This window comes from Podarcis muralis, chromosome 1 (assembly GCF_964188315.1).
Source record: "Podarcis muralis chromosome 1, rPodMur119.hap1.1, whole genome shotgun sequence".
NCBI lineage: Eukaryota > Metazoa > Chordata > Lepidosauria > Squamata > Lacertidae > Podarcis > Podarcis muralis.
Genome location: NC_135655.1, coordinates 11,151,157 through 11,169,180, shown reverse-complemented (window position 1 = coordinate 11,169,180; position 18,024 = coordinate 11,151,157). Strand labels below are relative to the sequence as shown.

Below are 18,024 nucleotides of genomic sequence, written 5' to 3'. Positions count from 1 at the left end.
CCTTGCTAGCTTTAGATAGTCCTGTGTGAGTTTTTTTCCTCATCGCACTATTTCATATTAGTTGCTGACCCATTTCTTTGTTTTTAACGTTGCTTAAGATAGATTTCTTCCCCGTTACAGCACAACCTGTAGATTCTCTGTTTGCTCCCAAAGACTCCCAGCCCGTTTAAGTTATTCACTGTTTTTATTTTTACAAAAAATTGAGGAATAAAACCAAAATCTTCTGAATCTTCCATCGGCTCGTGCTTTCTATTTTCCTGTAGAAAAACTCTGATCTCGTGGTTGGTTTGCCCAGAGCTTTGGAGGGGCTCTTGGTCCTTTTAGTAGGTTGTCTCAAAGCAGCTTCCAGGAGATTTTCACCATAAAACCACACTCAAAAGCGTTTGGCTGAATTGGACCAAAGGCCTGGCATATGCAGCAAAGCAGGAGGCGTGGTAGGAAGAGGTACAGTTCTGGATTTGGCCCAGGTTTCTCTGTGAATGCAAGCAAAAAGTCCTCACCTCTAGCTTTTGTTGTCTTGTCAGATTTATTACGTGTCAGAACTTGATCAGCCAGCAGGTGGCAGCAAGGCGCAAACAATGTTCTTTTCTCAAATTAAAATGTGAACTTGCCAGTTGTAAACTCAACTAAAAGTCCTTTTGTTATTCCACACATACACACCCGTTCCACGCCTCCCACTGTTCTTCTGCAACAATTCTCTGACACACAAGGTGAGTCACTCAGATTTATGAGGGAATTTTGAAACACATGTCAGAACAGCATGAAGAGGAGGCGGGAAAGAGAATTTTTTTTTTTTTTAGAAAGGTGTTTTTACTGAAGGTGGGAAATACTTGAAAGCTTTTCTTTTGGACTGTAATGGCAAGGAAATGCAGTCTTGAGTTCTGAGCGCTCTTTTCCTGCTGGATTCTTCTTGATAACCCCTGCCTCCCAAACCGTGTGTCTTGTTTTCCTTTCCCCACCTCATCCCTTCTTCCTTTTGTGCTGTCCCCTTTAGGCAGTGGCGCTTTTAGGGCAGAGAGGTCCACAGCTCCACTCAGCAGAATGAGCAGACAGGCCCCCCAACACAACAGGGCTTGCTCACCACCATTTTGAAGCAAGTACAGTGGTACCTCGGCTTAAGTACTTAATTCGTTCCGGAGGTCCGTTCTTAACCTGAAACTGTTCTTAACCTGAAGCACCACTTTAGCTAATGGAGCCTCCTGCTGCCGCTGCGCCACCGGAGCACAATTTCTGTTCTCATCCTGAAGCAAAGTTCTTAACCTGAAACACTATTTCTGGGTTAGCGGAGTCTGTAACCTGAAGCGTATGTAACCTGAGGTACCACTGTAATACACGTTGCCCTCTAAAGAAGATGCATTATCTCTAGAGTCCCATATAATTGCAACCCTTTTCCACTGGAGGGCAGAGTAAAAATATTTCGAAACAAAGATGCCCCACATTTGCAAGTGCAAATCCACATCTGACTTATCCCAGATCAGGGTGCAATTGGAAAAGGAGAGCAAGCAAAAAGAACGGACCTTTCCCCTTGCTGATTAAAAAATCTTGCTGCAAATTCACTAGTTCTCTATTTACCGGTACGTCGCGCTCCCCGCAATTTATTTGTAGGGACGTTTATGACCGAAAAAATAGAGCACCCGAAGAGGCGTATTGTAAAATCGCTCAGATTCAGAAGGAGGTAGACTCCACCGTGGGAGCAGGGCCAGGGCGGGAGAGTGGTAGAGTTCTGTCTGGTCCTGTTACATGGGATCAATTCCAGTCTGTTACCTCCGAGGATGTGGACAGGCTGCTTGGAAAAGTGAAACCGACCACCTGTCTCCTGGATCCTTGCCCATCCTGGCTGATAAAAGCGAGCCGGGAAGGGCTGGGTGATGGGCTCTGCGGGGTGGTGAATGCTTCCCTCTGTGAGGGAGCCTTCCCAGACCCGCTGAAAGAGGCGGTCATTAAACCGCTTCTTAAAAAAACATCTTTAGACCCGGCCAATTTGGCCAACTATCGTCCAGTCTCAAATCTGCCATTCTTGGGCAAGGTGATTGAGCGGGTGGTTGCTGAACAACTCCAAGCACGCCTGGAGGAAACGGACCATTTGGATCCCTTCCAATCGGGATTCAGGTCTCACCATGGGACTGAAACTGCCTTGGTCGCGCTGGTTGATGATCTCCGGCGGGCTAGGGACAAAGGTGAGAGCTGTTTCCTAGTTCTGCTGGATCTCTCAGCGGCCTTTGACACCATCGACCATAACATCCTTCTGGACCATCTAGAGGGGTTGGGAGCTGGGGGCACTGTCATACAGTGGTTCCGCTCCTTCCTCCTGGGCCGTGTCCAGAAAGTGGTGGTGGGGGATGAGTGTTCAGACCCCTGGGCTCTCAGTTGTGGGGTGCCTCAGGGTTCTGTCCTCTCCCCCATGCTTTTTAATATCTATATGAAGCCGCTGGGAGAGATCATCAGGGGGTTTGGACTGGGTGTTCATCAGTACGCAGATGACACCCAGCTCTACCTCTCTTTCAAATCAGAGCCAGTGAAGGCGGTGAAGGTCCTGTGTGAGTGCCTGGAGGCGGTTGGAGGATGGATGGCGGCTAACAGACTGAGGTTGAATCCTGACAAGACAGAAGTACTGTTTTGGGGGGACAGGGAGCGGGTTGGTGTGGGGGATTCCCTGGTCTTGAATGGGGTAACTGTGCCCCTAAAGGACCAGGTGTGTAGCCTGGGAGTCATTTTGGACTCACAGCTGTCCATGGAGGCGCAGGTTAACTCTGTGTCCAGGGCAGCTGTCTACCAGCTCCACCTGGTACGCAGGCTAAGACCCTACCTGCCCGCGAACTGTCTCGCCAGAGTGGTGCATGCTCTAGTTATCTCACGCTTGGACTACTGCAACGCGCTCTACGTAGGGCTACCTTTGAAGGTGACCCGGAAACTGCAATTAATCCAGAATGCGGCAGCTAGACTGGTGACTGGGAGTGGCCGCCGGGACCATATAACACCGGTTCTGAGAGACCTGCATTGGCTCCCAGTACGTTTCCGAGCATGATTCAAAGTGTTGGTGCTGACCTTTAAAGCCCTAAACGGCCTCGGTCCTGTATACCTGAAGGAGCGTCTCCACCCCCATCATTCTGCCCGGACACTGAGATCCAGCGCCGAGGGCCTTCTGGCGGTTCCCTCATTGCGAGAAGTGAGGCTACAGGGAACCAGACAGAGGGCCTTCTCGGTAGTGGCGCCCGCCCTGTGGAACGCCCTCCCATTAGATGTCAAAGAGATAAATAATTACCTGATATTCAGAAGACATCTTAAGGCAGCCTTGTTCAGGGAAGTTTTTAATATGTAACGCTGTACTGTTTTTAACACTGATTGGGAGCCGCCCAGAGTGGCTGGGGAAACTCAGCCAGATGGGCGGGGTATAAATAATAAATTATTATTATTATTATTATAAAACGGAAAATAGCACTGCCCAAAAATAGCAAGGGAGTGTCCTAAAGTAATCAAAACCAAAGCAAATTGAACGAAACGAGAAGCCATTGACCCAGGAGGGAACACACATAAAACCCAAATGGATTGTTTTAGATTAGGCGATTCTCCTGCATACATATAACCGAAAGGAAGGTTTGCTGTCTTGCAGCCTAGCTGTACAGATCCCTAGACAACAATAGTAGCACCTGCTAAGGATCGGGGCCAGGGTGTCTATATTGGTTCCAAGCAGCTTGAGAGCAAATGTTGCCTTCTGTCTGATTTCCATCTTTCTCTGCCATTTCCCGAGGCTTATTCCAGAGCCGCCTCGTTTTTCTTTCTGCAGTTCTCTTTTGTGTTATCACAATGAAAGTGGAGAGGCAAGGAATAGCTTCAGTTTCATTGTTTAGCTCCTTTTCTTTTGTATTACTTCGCGCGCGCACACCTTTGAGCTGCTCCCTTCTCTCTTGTATGCTTACCTTTATACGTAACAAAAGCTGTAAGGGAAAAAAGGGGGGCGATGCATGCCGTGTGGTATGTGAAATAAATCAACAATTTATCTCCAATATGAATTGCTCATCGCCAGCAGCAGAAAGGGGCAGAGTATGTGGATCTGCCACCCTACCTTAAAGGTGAAGGTAAAGGGACCCCTGACCGTTAGGTCCAGTCGTGACCGACTCTGGGGTTGCGGCGCTCACCTCGCTTTACTGGCTGAGGGAGCCGGCGTACAGCTTCCGGGTCACATGGCCAGCATGACTTAAGCCGCTTCTGGCGAACCAGAGCAGCACACGGAAACGCCGTTTACCTTCCCACTGGAGTGGTACCTATTTATCTACTTGCACTTTGATGTGCTTTCAAACTGCTAGGTGGGCAGGAGCAGGGACCGAGCAATGGGAGCTCACCCCGTCGCGCGGATTCGAACCGCTGACCTGATCGGCAAGTCCTAAGCTCTGTGGTTTAACCCACAGCACTACCCGTGTCCCCTGCCTTACCCGAGAGTAAACCCTGGACATAAAACTTGAGTTGACATACACAGGATCGCACCGAAGACCAAGCCTCTTTAAAGGAAAGGAAGTCGGGGACATTAATGGATTATTTTGGGAGAGAGAGAAGGGGCTGTTGCTAGCCTTGGTGCAGGATTTCTAACCTCCAAAGCTGTGCCATTTCAGAAGGCAGATTTGGGATTGCAGGACTGGAGAGCTCAGCTGGTTAGGGTGTCATGCTAAAAATGCCAAGGGTGCTGGTTCAATCCGCATACGGGGCAGCTGCATATTCCTGCATTGCAGGGGGTTTTGGACTAGATGATCCTCAGGGTCCCTTCCAATGCTACAATTCTAGGATTCTCTCACTTAAAGCAAAAACCAGAACCGTATTCCATGCACCTAGAAAAGTAGATCATCAGGGAGTAGCCAAGGCTGAAACCGGAGCAATCAAGTACGTAATACCCCAACCAAAAATTGACCTCCATTCTGAAGTGGTACAGTCCCAGCTTAATAGGGCTGTACCATGTGATTTTTATAAACACATACACTGGACCTGAATTAAATACTGTTTGGGTGCTGACAAAATGAGATCAGCTTCAGGTTCTCCTTTGCACAACTTCCACTATCCTTTTTGCCTATAATTATGTGCCAATCAAGAATTGTGTGTTTTAAATACAATTTTTCAGTGAATTTTATGAACTGCCCAATTCTCTGCAGCCATTTTCATTTTTCTCCCAGTTTTGGGGAGGGGGTGACTAGAATCGACACCAAGAAGGCTCAGGGTCACTCCTTGCATTGCCCACTGCTATGTATGCAGGAGGTTTGGTTAACTTCTGGAGACGGTGCAATGCCTACGGACCAACACTGTGTAGGTCTGAGCAGCTGCAAACTCCCAAGTTCACCTGGATTGACATCATATTTAACAGTCAGCTCCAGAAAACAATCCCAGAGCCTTTATTACTTACCACAAATGTTATGTGCAGGTACTGCTTTATGACAACTCCAGCAATACTGAACGAATGACACTCTTGATGGCAGCCCCAGGAACATCTTTCGCAGCTAAATGTGGCCCCCTAGGCCACATTTCTCTTGCCCTCAGGACCCTCCCTTAGGTCTAGTCCTATCCCCAGGTAACAACCCCTACCAGAACCTTTTGCATCCCCTCAAGTGTTTAACTGGGACACTGCCTATTTGACGCCTATATCTGCAGGTGTAGAAACCTCTCGATTATTTGCATGGTTGGAATGTAGCCAGCAAAGGTTAAGTGTCACGTTCTTCCTCCACCCACTTTTGTCTCTGGCTCCGCCCACCTCCACATGTGGCCCCTTCCTATGTGGTGACGTGGCCCACAGCTTGAAAATGTTCTCCATCCTTGATCTCCCAGAAAAAAAGAAAAAAACACCACTCTTCTGGGGACTTTCCACAGGCTTCCTGAACTTCAAATGGCTTGAGGGATATATTCTTTCCTGAAATAAATGGGTAGGCACGATTCATTCTTGCACTTGTGCAAGAGTAACCTATGCGGACCTAAGGAAAACTAAGGAGTAGATGGAGCCCTTGCCTTTGAAAACGGTTAAGCGCCAAAGCAGTGCCCTAGCTTGCTGGATCTCCTCAGAAACACTCCAGCAAATCCTTTTTATCATTCCAGTAGTGTTCAGTTCTGCGTGCCACAGTTTAAGAAGGATAGTGACGAGCTGGAAAATGTGCAGAGGAGGGTGACCAAAATGATCAAGGGTCTAGAAACCAAGCCTTAGGAGGTACAGTTTAATTCTTCTTTGAATTTTAAAAAAGCCTCTTTAAATATATATAAAGGCTCAAGTTTTGCAGCCTTTCTGCCTAGGAAACGGACTGCACCTCCATTATCACTTTGGTTGCCCTCTCCTGCAGCTCTACAATATCCTTGGTTCAGGTACGGCAACCAGAATTGCATATTGCATTCCAAGAACTGACCGCGTCACAGATTTGTATAACGGAATTAGGAGTCTTATTTCCGATCCCTTACTTACACCACCTGATATTTGACGATAGTTTTAATCTGTACTCAGTGAGATTTGCTGCTTTTTGGTTTCCCTTTGGAAGATGAAGTGAGCTCCAAGTCTCTGAAAACAAAACATTTATTTTGAGCAAAAACAGTGCCGAAAGGCTCTAGAAAGTTAACACTTTTCTAAATGAACACTGAAGTTTTGCTAATATGGCTCTTAAGGCCTCTGCAAGACCTCCGATAAAAAGGTCTTGCTTGCCAGTTTCAACGTGTGCATCCTTCATTCACTGTTCTGTAAATTGATCCCGGTTCAACAACTTGCCTCTAACAGCAACTTAACCAAAAGCAATTTAGCGGGTCTTAAATTTGATTAACGTAGGGCTTCTTCAAGCATTTGGCAATAATGGGAATCGAACAACTTGGTTCTAAGTAAGGGAAATAAATGGATATGGGAAAGAGGAGGCGGCTTCTTGCTCTCCTAGCTCTACTACGCAGAACAAGCCATTAACACGTCACCATGCAGCAAAGGGCCTACCCTTCCAAAAATCCTTTTTTTACGTACATGATACATTCCTCTCGCCGACATGCAAAATTAAGCTAATCGCAGCGAGTACTGCAATTTATCTCGGGGTTTCATCCGATGTCTTTCATGTTGAGTTCAAATATTGTAGGACTTCCTTCCCCCTTCCTACGGCATTAATACTGGATTAACCTGTAAGGCTAGGACAGGTAGTTTTGGCACCTGATGCAGAAAATTCAGCCAAGCCACTTAAACAGCAGGTCCCTTGCACCTTTTCCTTGGTGTTCAGAATCCGCTACAGTACTTGTGGAAGTCTGGCGGCAGGGCCCGGCCAAAGACCACCAGGGAGCTCCGGCGACCCTATCATAGAAAACTGTTTTGTTTATTCTGCTCCAGAGCCATCTCATTCACAAGCTGCTCGATGGACGACTGGATGGCCGCCTTCACAAGTGAGGCGGCCGTTTCAATCAGAAGCACCTCGTATTGTTCTGAAGCCCAGGGCTCCTGGTCACTGGCACCCAAAGGCGGCTGGGCCTGCGGACACGTCTTGCCTTCCCTCCCTGACCTGGAATCGGGGCCTTTGCTGGTCTTCTTCTTTGCTTTCTGTTTGCTGGCTTGCGGAAAGGAAAACGTTTCGCAGCTATAGCAGAGCTCCTCTTCCTCTTCCTCCTGGAAGGCCTCCGCTTCTGTGATCATGATCACAATGCCCACCCCAGGCATCGCAAACTTGTTTTCGTCAGATTCCGCTTCCTGGACGGGACAATTTGGCTCCTGTGAAGCCTCGTCTTCGGACACAGGCTGACTGCAATGCAGCATCACTTCAACCGAATCGCCTTCCTTGGCACCGTCCATCTCCGGCACAGCATCCTCCCCTGATTGTTCCAACTCAGCCTCTTTGGCAGGCGAGTTCTTGGAGTCTTCTCCTTCCAAGACGTTGGGTTGGCTTTCTGGCAGGTCCTGGGCAAGCAGGGAGCCCACCTCTCCCTCAAAATCAAACCTCTCGTTTCTCCCTTCTTCAGGTTCCCCATAGAGGCTTCCGTGATGCAGCTGGAAGAGTTGCTTCTCCTGTTCTGTTTCCAGGACTATTTCGGAGTGGATAATTTCTGACTGAGCCGTAAAGTCTGTGTATTGGTCGGGACCAGGACTCATCTCTGAAAAAGCATCCTCTCTCCTGGCTGGAGCCACCTCTTCAGAGTTGTTTACAACCCCCCCATTCCCCTCGTTTTCAAGGGCACCGCTGGGGGACTGGTCAGCGTTCAGAGGACCTTCCACAGACACAGGCTCCGGTTCACTGTTCCTTTTGTTATCCAGAATGCTCGCCCCTTCGCTGGCTTTCTCGCCGTGATCCCCCTCCTCTGTTATTTCAGCCTGGCAGGACTTCTTGCTTCTACAGAACCTTAGGCAGGGAATTTTGTGGTTGGAGCTGGTGCGCTCCTTGGCGCCAGAATTTTCCACATTCGCCTCCAGCTGCACACGGGAACCAGACTGCGCTTGTTTCTTCAAAGCGGATTTGGACCTCCTCCTCAGTGTCACAAGCCGCTTGAAGGACAACCAGGCCCCTCCGGACGTCCACGTTAGATCTGAAGCCTCCATTTGACTTTGCCCAGAGTTGGAGAGCTGGTTTGTAGCCTTTCGGATTACAGATTCACGATCCTCGTCTTTCTCTGTTGCGTAGGGCTTCTTCCTTTTCTTAAAGCAAATCGCGGAGGCCTTTTGGGCTGGGCTCTCGTGTGGAAGGAAAGGCTTTTCCGCATTTGAGGCTTCCGGTTCTTGCATACTCTCTGTCTGAATTTCTTTCGTTGCATCCTCCATTCTTAAATCCCTGTCCCTTAGCTATCGTTTCAGAGGAAAGACATCCTTATGGCAGATCCACGCCACAAACGTATCAGTTTTATAGCAGTTGTGAATACTTGGAATTGTAGTTTGGGAAGTGTATTGACAAAATCTTTAGAACCACAATTCCCTGCAGAGAGGAGACGACTGTTGAGCTCCTTTTCATCCGCAGCACTGATATGCTGTTATCAAACTCAACAAACCATCCCTTGAGATGTCTTCTCACGACCTCAAGATGACCTATCTATTTTATTCTATTTTTTACAAAAACATCTTTTGATGGACACCTGAAGGCAGGCTTCTCTTTCGCTTAGTGTTTTTTGTTTTTTAAAAGAGTGAGGTTTTTCTTTTTCTGACAGCAGGGTGTTTTGACCCCCCCCCCCCCTCCGTGTCTCTTACTGAAGAACTCTCTGCCCGACGCCTCTGAGCATCAATTTTAATCATCTCTCGGTGCGATGGGCGATACTCTTTCATCAGAAGCGTGGCGCTTTAATAGTTTAAAATAGATTTTGGATAATCACAGAGACTGGCCCTGCTCCATTAACGACAGCCCCGGGAGACGACATCCACTTGCAGATATACGTGCCTTTTCCCAATCAGGGGTTTTGCATGCCAGCAGCTACAAAGAAGGCCATCTTCATAAACTGGTTCAGGGAGAGGCATCCCTGTGCCCTTCCGAGTCTGCTTCTTATTGCCTTTTGGTCCATTTTCCAATTAGCATCCCTCGGGTAATAAAACGCAACGACTTTCCTCATTGATGGGATTGCTTTGTGGGCACCTGCAAGGGGGGGGGGGGGGAGAGAGAGAAATGGGGGAGAGTAATATTGCACTGTACTCAGGGTGCCCACACAAATTAATGCTCCCAAAAAATCAGATTGCTTTGCAGGGAGAAGTGCTTTATTTTATTTTTTTATTTACAGTGGTGCCCCGCAAGACGAATGCCTCGCAAGACGGAAAACCCGCTAGACGAAAGGGTTTTCCGTTTTTGAGTTGCTTCGCAAGACAAATTTCCCTATGGGCGTGCTTCGCAAGACGAAAACGTCTTGCGAGTCTTGCCATTTTTTCCCTGCTGTTCCCCCCCTTTAATAGCCCCTAAGCCGCTAAACCGCTAATAGCGCTAATCCGCTAATGGGCTTGCTTCGCAAGACAAAAAAACCGCTAGATGAAGAGAATCGCGGAACGGATTCTTTTCGTCTTGCGAGGCACCACTGAATTTTTAACCACCTCTGAAGGCAGGTATTGGGTTTGACTGTAGGGGCCCCAAGTTTACATCTCTATTGAATATAGCCGTAAACAGAAAATACAGTGGAGGAGAGCAGTGTTAGAAACTCAGATATACAGTTGTACCTTGGAAGTCGAATGGAAACCGTTGCGGAAGTTCATTCGACTTCTAAAACGTTCGGAAACCAAAGTGCGGCTTCTGATTGGCGGCAGGAAGCTTCTGCAGCGATTCAGAAGCCGCGGAAGACCCGTCGGATGTCTGGTTTCCAAAAATAGTTCGCAAACCAGAATAGTTACTTCTGGGTTTGCGACGCCCGGGAGCCAAAACGTTTGAGAACGAAGCTGTTCGAAAACCAAGGTACAACTGTATAAGCAAGGCATCAAAAGGCATTAAACCAAAGTTACAGTGGCCAAAATGGAATGTCCAGTTGCCATTTTGATGATCAGTTAAACACCTGCCTAGTTCAGATGGCTTATCTTGTGGAGAATGGCTTCGAACCCCGACTCCAGCTTCCAACAGATATAAAAACATAATAAAGCATCAAACCTTAAAAACTCTCCTATACAAGGCTGCCTTCAGATGTCTTCTAAAAGTCACATACAGTAGACCCTCTAGTTAAGGACTGCTCTGGATACATAACTTTCGGATTACAAATGCTGAAAACCCGGAAGTGTATACTTCCACGTTTTGCCGTGCACACATGCGCTCTGCGCATCGCGCGCACAGAAGTGGCGCTTCTGCCTACGGACTTTTCGGGATGCAGACGGACCCCTGGAACAAATTTAATTCGTATCCGGTGGGTCCACTCTAGTGGTTTATCTGTTTTATATTTGACAGAAGGGCCTTTCACAAGGCGGGCGCCACTACCGAGAAGGCCCCTCTGCAGCAGAGAGGACGAGTCATCCCCACCACCACCAAACTCCTGAAGAAAGCTCAGGTTCTACAAAAAACTATATATGCCCTGGTGCCGTGGACAGGAACGGATGTCTACTTCGTGGGAACCCAAGCCCCGTTTGCGACACAAACGTCATATAGGCGCTTTCTTGCTAGCACCCACGGCTTTCTGCTTCAAAAAGGCGAGCTGCGCTGCACGAGGCGTGCTTATTTATAGTCTTGCCTTCCCTTTCCATAGCAACTGCAGCATAAATCGCCAAGCACATGTCTTCAGCATTTCGCGGGCGCTACCTACGGGCGAAGCCCTTCAACCGCAAATGCCATTGTGATACAGTGGTACCTTGGGTTACATACGCTTCAGGTTACATACACTTCAGGTTACAGACTCCGCTAACCCAGAAATAGTGCTTCAGATTAAGAACTTTGCTTCAGGATGAGAACAGAAATCGCATGGTGGCGGCAGCGGGAGGCCCCATTAGCTAAAGTAGTGCTTCAGTTTAAGAACAGTTTCAGGTTAAGAACGGACCTCCGGAATGAATTAAGTACCCCAAGGTACCGCTGTACTTCTAAAAGTGGGTGGAAGGAAGGAGGGAGAGTTTTCCGCAGAGAACCAAGATTCGCAGCAAAGCCTCAGGCTCATCCCAAACATCCGATTACTCTAAGAGCATTTCGTTGAGATCACTGTGCCCTTACAAATAATTCGTGATAGCAACAGTACAGTGGTGCCTCGCAAGACGAAATTAATTCGTTCCGCGAGTTTTGCCGCCTTGCGGTTTTTTTCGTCTTGCGAAGCACGGTGTCGGGAAAGTTTTGGAAAAGCTTCAAAAATCACCAAAGTCTTTAAAAACCTCAAAAAAGGCTACCACACCGCGTTCTATGAGTTGCTCCTCGAAGTCAAGTCGCAACTGTATTAACGGTGTTAAGAAAAAGGAAACAAACTTGCAAGACTTTTCCGTCTTGCGAAGCAAGCCCATAGGGAAAATCGTCTTGCGAAGCAGCTCAAAAAACAAAAAACCCTTTCGTCTAGCGAGTTTTTTGTCTTGCGAGGCATTCGTCTTGCGAGGTACCACTGTACAGGCGTCTCCCCACTTGTGCGGAGGGTTAGAATCCCGGGTTCTGCATGTATACATTGAAATGGAAACACCATTGGGTTCAGTGGTGGGTGGAATCAAATAATAACAATTCCCGGATGCCCACCCCATCCCCCCTTTTCATTTTTTATTATTTTTTTTAAAAATTGCAAGCACATTGCAAGAGGAAAAGTCACTCTTAAAAAAAAAGGTAAAAGACTTCTGGGAAAAAAATTATAATGAATTTTTAAAAAATGATGAAATATACATTTATGAAGAAGCCAGAGGCCTTTCTCCTTGGAATAATAGGTTCTGAATTGCCCAAAAGAGATGTAAAAGTATTTTTGTATGCCACAACTGCTGCACAGATTTCAATAGCCAAAAAATGGAAAACACAAGAATTACCAAAGGTAGAAGAATGGCAGATGAAGATGATGGACTTTATGGAGCTGGCTGATCTCACCGGGAGAATCTGCGACCAGAAAGAAGAGGAATATCAAGAAGACTGGAAGAAATTTAAAGACTATTTGAATAAATATTGTAATATTAAAGATTTGTAATTACTTGAAAGAACTAATTAGGCCTAGGATTAAATAAGGAAGGAAGGAAGGAAGGAATAAATAAATAAGAAACAGAAGGATAAGAAAAGTTAGGAAATTTGATTATAACCGGAATATTGTTATATGGACTAATGATATTGGAAACTGCTACATTCAATTACAAGGTAATTCAGTTGGAAGAGATTAGAGGAAGTCAAGTAATATGTTTATGAAGTTGGAGTTTAATAATAATAATAATAATAATAATAATAATAATAATTTATTATTTGTACCCCGCCCATCTGGCTGGGTTTCCCCAGCCACTCTGGGCGGCTTCCAACAAAGATAAAAAATACACTAAAATGTCACATTTTAAAAACTTCCCTGAACAGGGCTGCCTTCAGATGTCTTCTGAATGTCAGGTAGATGTTTATCGCTTTGACATCTGATGGGAGGGCGTTCCACAGGGCGGGCGCCACTACCGAGAAGGCCCTCTGCCTGGTTTAACTAGTTAATTTTTAAGTCTTATTGTATTTATGTATGTGGTTGTATATGGGAGGTTTGTAATATTTAATTTTCTCTATTATCTTTTTTCTTTTCTTTTATTATTGTTTTTTTTCTTTTTCTGTTATGTTTAAGTTATGTCTTTGTATGAAATTTAATAAATATTATTGGGGGGGGGGGGACTTTTTAAATCATAGAACTGTAGAGTTGGAAGTAATCTCAAGCTGCCATCTAGTCCAACCCCTGGAATGCAGGAATAAAGGGAGCTAAGCCTTTGGTACACCCACCTCAAACGCTGGTTTAGAGCAGCTGTTTTAACAGCCGTCTAACAGCCAGAGGACCCCTGGCCTACTGGCAGAACACATGCTTGGCATGTAGAGTACCTCAGCTTCCACACCTGGCACCTCTAGTTGAAGGGCTCTATGGGAGCTGTTGAAGCTCAACATTAAAAAAAACTAAGATCATGGCCACTGGTCCCATCACCTCCTGGCAAATAGAAGGGGAAGAAATGGAGGCAGTGAGAGATTTTACTTTCTGGGGCTCCATGATCACTGCAGATGGTGACGGCAGCCACGAAATTAAAAGACGCCTGCTGCTTGGGAGAAAGGCGATGGCAAACCTAGATAGCATCTTAAAAAGCAGAGACATCACCTTGCCAACAAAGGTCCGTATAGTTAAAGCTATGGTTCTCCCAGTAGTGATGTACGGAAGTGAGAGCTGGACCATAAAGAAGGCTGATCGCCAAAGAATTGATGCTTTTGAATTCTGGTGCTGGAGGAGACTCTTGAGAGTCCCATGGACTGCAAGAAGATCCAACCTATCCATACTTAAGGAAATCAGCCCTGAGTGCTCACTGGAAGGACAGATCCTGAAGCTGAGGCTCCAAGACTTTGGCCACCTCATGAGAAGAGAAGACTCCCTGGAAAAGACCCTGATGTTGGGAAAGATGGAGGGCACAAGGAGAAGGGGACGACGGAGGACGAGATGGTTGGACAGTGTTCTCGAAGCTACCAACATGAGTTTGACCAAGTGGAAGACAGGAGTGCCTGGCATGCTCTGGTCCATGGGGTCACGAAGAGTCGGACACGACTAAACAACAACAATGTTAAGTACCTCCACCCATTCTACACGACCACTGGGGAAGTTCTTTGCATGTCTTGATCGGAACTCGGTACACGGAGCCAGCTGCAAAAAAAAGCAGCCAGCGGCAGAGAAGAAAGCCAGAGGACAGAATGAAGCCATATAGCGCAAAGAACATTTTTAGCAGTCCTTGCACTGAGAGAAAGGGGGAGTTGCAGTGACAGCCATTATCGTATATATTTCTGCAAGCACAACCCCAGGGTGAAAGAAATGTTAGCCGATCCTACAACCTCGTTATCTGATTACATTGGTCTTTATTTGCAAATGAATGAACAATAGTTTGGAAGGTGTTTTTTTAGAAAGGGGTATTGAAAACAGTTAAAACAAATTACAGTCACAGCAATAGGGTGGAAACACCTGTCACAGGTGTTAAAGGCCAGGATAGAAAATGATTTCCACCTGTCACATCAAGTTCCACTGAAAGCATTATTTCCTCTATTCAAGAAAAACGGGGGCGGGGGGGGGGGCATTCTAAGCAGCTACCTGCCAGGCACCACAATATGGGTGTATTACACATATATATAAAATAATTGACACCCGGTTAAGCCAGATAACCTTTTAAATCAATTAGCCAAACCCTGCAAAACACAAGCTGCCTTGTGCATTTCTAATGTATATAATAAAAGCATGCAAATTTGATTTGCAAAAATCTGACGCCGCTCACGAGAGCGACAAGCCCCGACAAGGTAGTTTCTGTACTGCAAACCCAGCATTTTTGCAGGAATCCATTAAGCGGGATTTTTTAATTTTATTTCAAAGATACATCGTAAAGGTAGCCCCGGATACCTGCAGTCAGAACTGCTGACTCTCGATTCACAGAAAGTGTGCCAGTCTACAATTCCACCTGTTCTTCTGACAAAGGACTGAAGCTGCCAGCACTGACTCCGGGAACCAGCAAGACCTTTCCAAACCACCGCGCAAGAGATCCCCGAGGCACCCATTCTACAGACAAGTCACTGAGGCTGAGAAGGAACCCTTTGCCCCAAGGGACCATGCTCAGGTTGGCCGCGTGAAGATTTGCACATCTCCCTTTTGCAAAATTTGTATGCCGCTTAATCGTCGAGGTCTCTAACAAGCGGCTTACGCGGAGGTCCAGCCCTGGGCTATGCACCGCTCTCTCTTTTTTAATCACTCCCCCCACCCCCCATACTGCCTATCATTTAAGGGGAACCTGCAACTACCTGCACCTCGTTGTTGCTGGCGCTCAGGCGATCCTCATCCCGGCTGCGGAGCCTGGGAGCGGGCGCGCCTTGCAGCTTCGAGGGGCGCCTCTCTTTGCAGAGCAAGCGGGCGCGCTGCCCTTGTGCAGCTGCAAAAGCCTCGCGCTTGCAAGGCGCCCGGCGCCCACATCCCCACCGCCAAGCCCCCAGCGCGCACGCTGCTGCACGCCTCCGCGGCTCTGCACGCCGCGCGCTCCCCCTCGTTGCACCGGTGGGGGCTGCCTGCGGCTGCTCGCCCGTCCCGCCCCTCTTCCTCCCGGTCCGCCGTGCGCGATGCACCCCCGGACATTTGCTGCAGCTGCTGCCCGCTGGATTCCGCGCTTGCTGCCTCGGTGCTCGCCTGCCTGGCCGCCCGCTCCGGATCGGCATCCCTCTCCCGCCTTGGCAATGTGCAACCGCTTCCCCGGGGCGATCGCTTGCCCCGCCAGGCTCACCTTGCGCTCCGGCCGCCGCGCCTCGCCCGCGCTGCCGTCCTGCCTGCCCGCCGCTCGCACTCCTCTCCTGCCGCGGCGCCGCCGAGATCCGCCCACTGGACGGCCGCGGGGAGGAGAGAGGAGGCGGGGAGCCGTCCTTCGGGCGCCCCCTCGGCGCGCCACGGCGAAGCTCCCCGCCCAGGATCGGGTCGCGGCAAATGCAGGAGGAAAAGTGTTGCCCGCCCCCGGCCCTTAATTCGGATTAACAGACGCCGGGTCGGCTCCCCCGCCAAGAAACTAGCGTATAGGTGACGAACCAGACCTACGTGCCCTGGAAACATGCAGGTGTCGCTGCTGCGTGGAAAGATGGAAACGTTTCCCATAACGCATGTCCTGCAAACGCGCGCTTCTCTTACGCATAGTGCAGCAAGGGCGCAGGTTCACACGTTCGCACGCGCGTCGGTTGTTTTCTCTGAGGCCGCTGGAGGGAAGTGCTGTGTGTCCGTTTGAAGCTCCCATGTGGCTCTCCAGGGTCTGGGCGGAGAGCCTTCCCCATCGTCTCATACCGGATCCTTTGTAAAAAAAGCAAAACTATTTCTTCCAAGGATCGAAGCTTCTCCACGCAGAGATAGCTCCTTCCCCTTCCCTCAAACATGGGGGTGTTTGTGATGGTTCAGGGTAGCATGAGCACTGCCTCCCTTGTGTCAGAGCAATGATTCACATCTACAAGTTACCTTCTTTTCATCAACTGGCAAACACGAATGTGTGAACCAGCCTTTATTAGTGCAGCCAGGTTACTACAATATTGATTCAATTTATATACCTCCCTTTATCCAAAGGTCCCAGGGCGGTGTACAACATTAAGAACATAATTTATCCAGCATAATAATGAAAACATAACACACAGCATAATAATCATGTAATCATATAATAAGAGTCTCTTGCACGTTTAACAGGCCATAGATTATTCAGTAAACAAAGGCCTGGGTATTTTCACCTTTCTGGGGAGAATGTTCCATAGTTGGGGAGCCACTGCAGAAAAGGCCCCGTCTCATGCTGCCACCCTCCAGACCTCTCAAGGAGGTGGGGATATAGAGATTACAAACTCAGTGTTCGGGTTGGTTCAAATGGAGACAGACGTTCCTTAAGGTATTGAGCTCCTGAGCTGTGTAAGTCTTTATAGGTCAAAACCAGCGCTTTGAACTGGGCCCGGAAACTAATTGGCAGCCAGTGCTCTATCCCATGACTGCCCACTGTATTTGTTTGAGACAAGTCTGGGTACCTGTCCTGTTATTCTTCACCTCCAGGCGTTTTCCCACACCTGCAGTGGTGCCCTCTTGATTTTGCAGACTCCCGACAGCCACCAGAATCCTTGTCTACTGGGCATGCTGGCCGGGGCTGATGGGGTTTGTAGTCCTCAACATCTGGACATCATCAGACTGGAGGAGCCTGGTTTAGAACATCCATGAGGTCAAGGATGCAGAGCCTGTGGCCCTGCAGGTGTTGTGGGACTCCAACTCCCATCTGCTCCAACCAGGAAACCCCGGTGACCAGGGCTAATGGGAGATGTGACTTACACAAGCGTTTGGGGATTTTGATGGGGTGTTTATGAACAAGAGGCACATGGGGCTTGTCAACCTGGGAAGGCAGCCCATCTAGGAGAAGGAAGACTCCGATCCTAAACCTCCGCTGCCTTGGGGGACGTATTGGAGAGACGAAAAGGCTAAGGATTAAACCCTCCACAAATCCAGAATGGAATCCCTAAGATGGATGGATGGTGTGTCTCCTTCCTGCAACTCCTACAGCCAAGCTGGTGCCAAACATACTGCTCTGCTTTCCTTTGGACCACATCAGGGGTGCTGAGAGGCAGGTCTTGTCCTCTGGGCAGCTCAGGACTCCCTAAATATACACTGCCCAGGCTTGCGCCCCAAACTGGTGCTCCTAACGCAGCAGTTTGACTTCACCCCCCAAGGCACACTCCATTGTCAACAACACAAGAAGCCCTGCTGGATCTGGCTAAAGGTTAATATTGTTTTATAGCATGGGTAGGCAAACTAAGGCCCAGGGGCCGGATCTGGCCCAATCCGGCCCGTGGACAGTCCGGGAATCAGTGTGTTTTTACATGAGTAGAATGTGTCCTTTTATTTAAAATGCATCTCTGGGTTATTTGTGGGGCATAGGAATTCGTTAATTCCCGCCACCCCCCAATATAGTCCGGCCCCTGACAAGGTCTGAGGGACCGTGGACTGGCCCCCTGCTGAAAAAGT

At 48.2% G+C, this 18,024-nt stretch overlaps 1 protein-coding gene across 5 annotated transcripts; it reads right to left on the bottom strand.

Moving 5' to 3' along the window:
* Nucleotides 1-6,517: 6,517 nt before the first annotated feature.
* On the bottom strand, nt 6,518-16,197 carry AKAP5 (A-kinase anchoring protein 5). Of its 5 annotated transcripts, XM_077923142.1 has the most exons (3): nt 15,779-16,113; nt 12,347-12,413; nt 6,518-9,533 (listed from the first exon to the last, which is right to left on the bottom strand). In XM_077923142.1, exon 3 carries the CDS (start codon nt 8,732-8,734, stop codon nt 7,286-7,288), a length of 1,449 nt encoding a protein of 482 aa, XP_077779268.1. In that variant the 5' UTR covers nt 8,735-9,533; nt 12,347-12,413; nt 15,779-16,113; the 3' UTR covers nt 6,518-7,285. The 5 variants fall into 5 exon arrangements, with proteins under 5 accessions (XP_077779268.1, XP_028599248.2, XP_028598969.2 ...); XM_028743415.2 differs by lacking the exons at nt 12,347-12,413; nt 15,779-16,113 and adding an exon at nt 16,174-16,197; XM_028743136.2 differs by lacking the exon at nt 12,347-12,413.
* Between the last annotated feature and the right edge of the window lie 1,827 nt (nt 16,198-18,024).

Coding starts and splice junctions, on each gene's coding strand:
- AKAP5 (XM_028743415.2), bottom strand. CDS start 8,734: ATGGAGGATGCAACGAAAGAAATTCAGACAGAGAGTATGCAAGAACCG.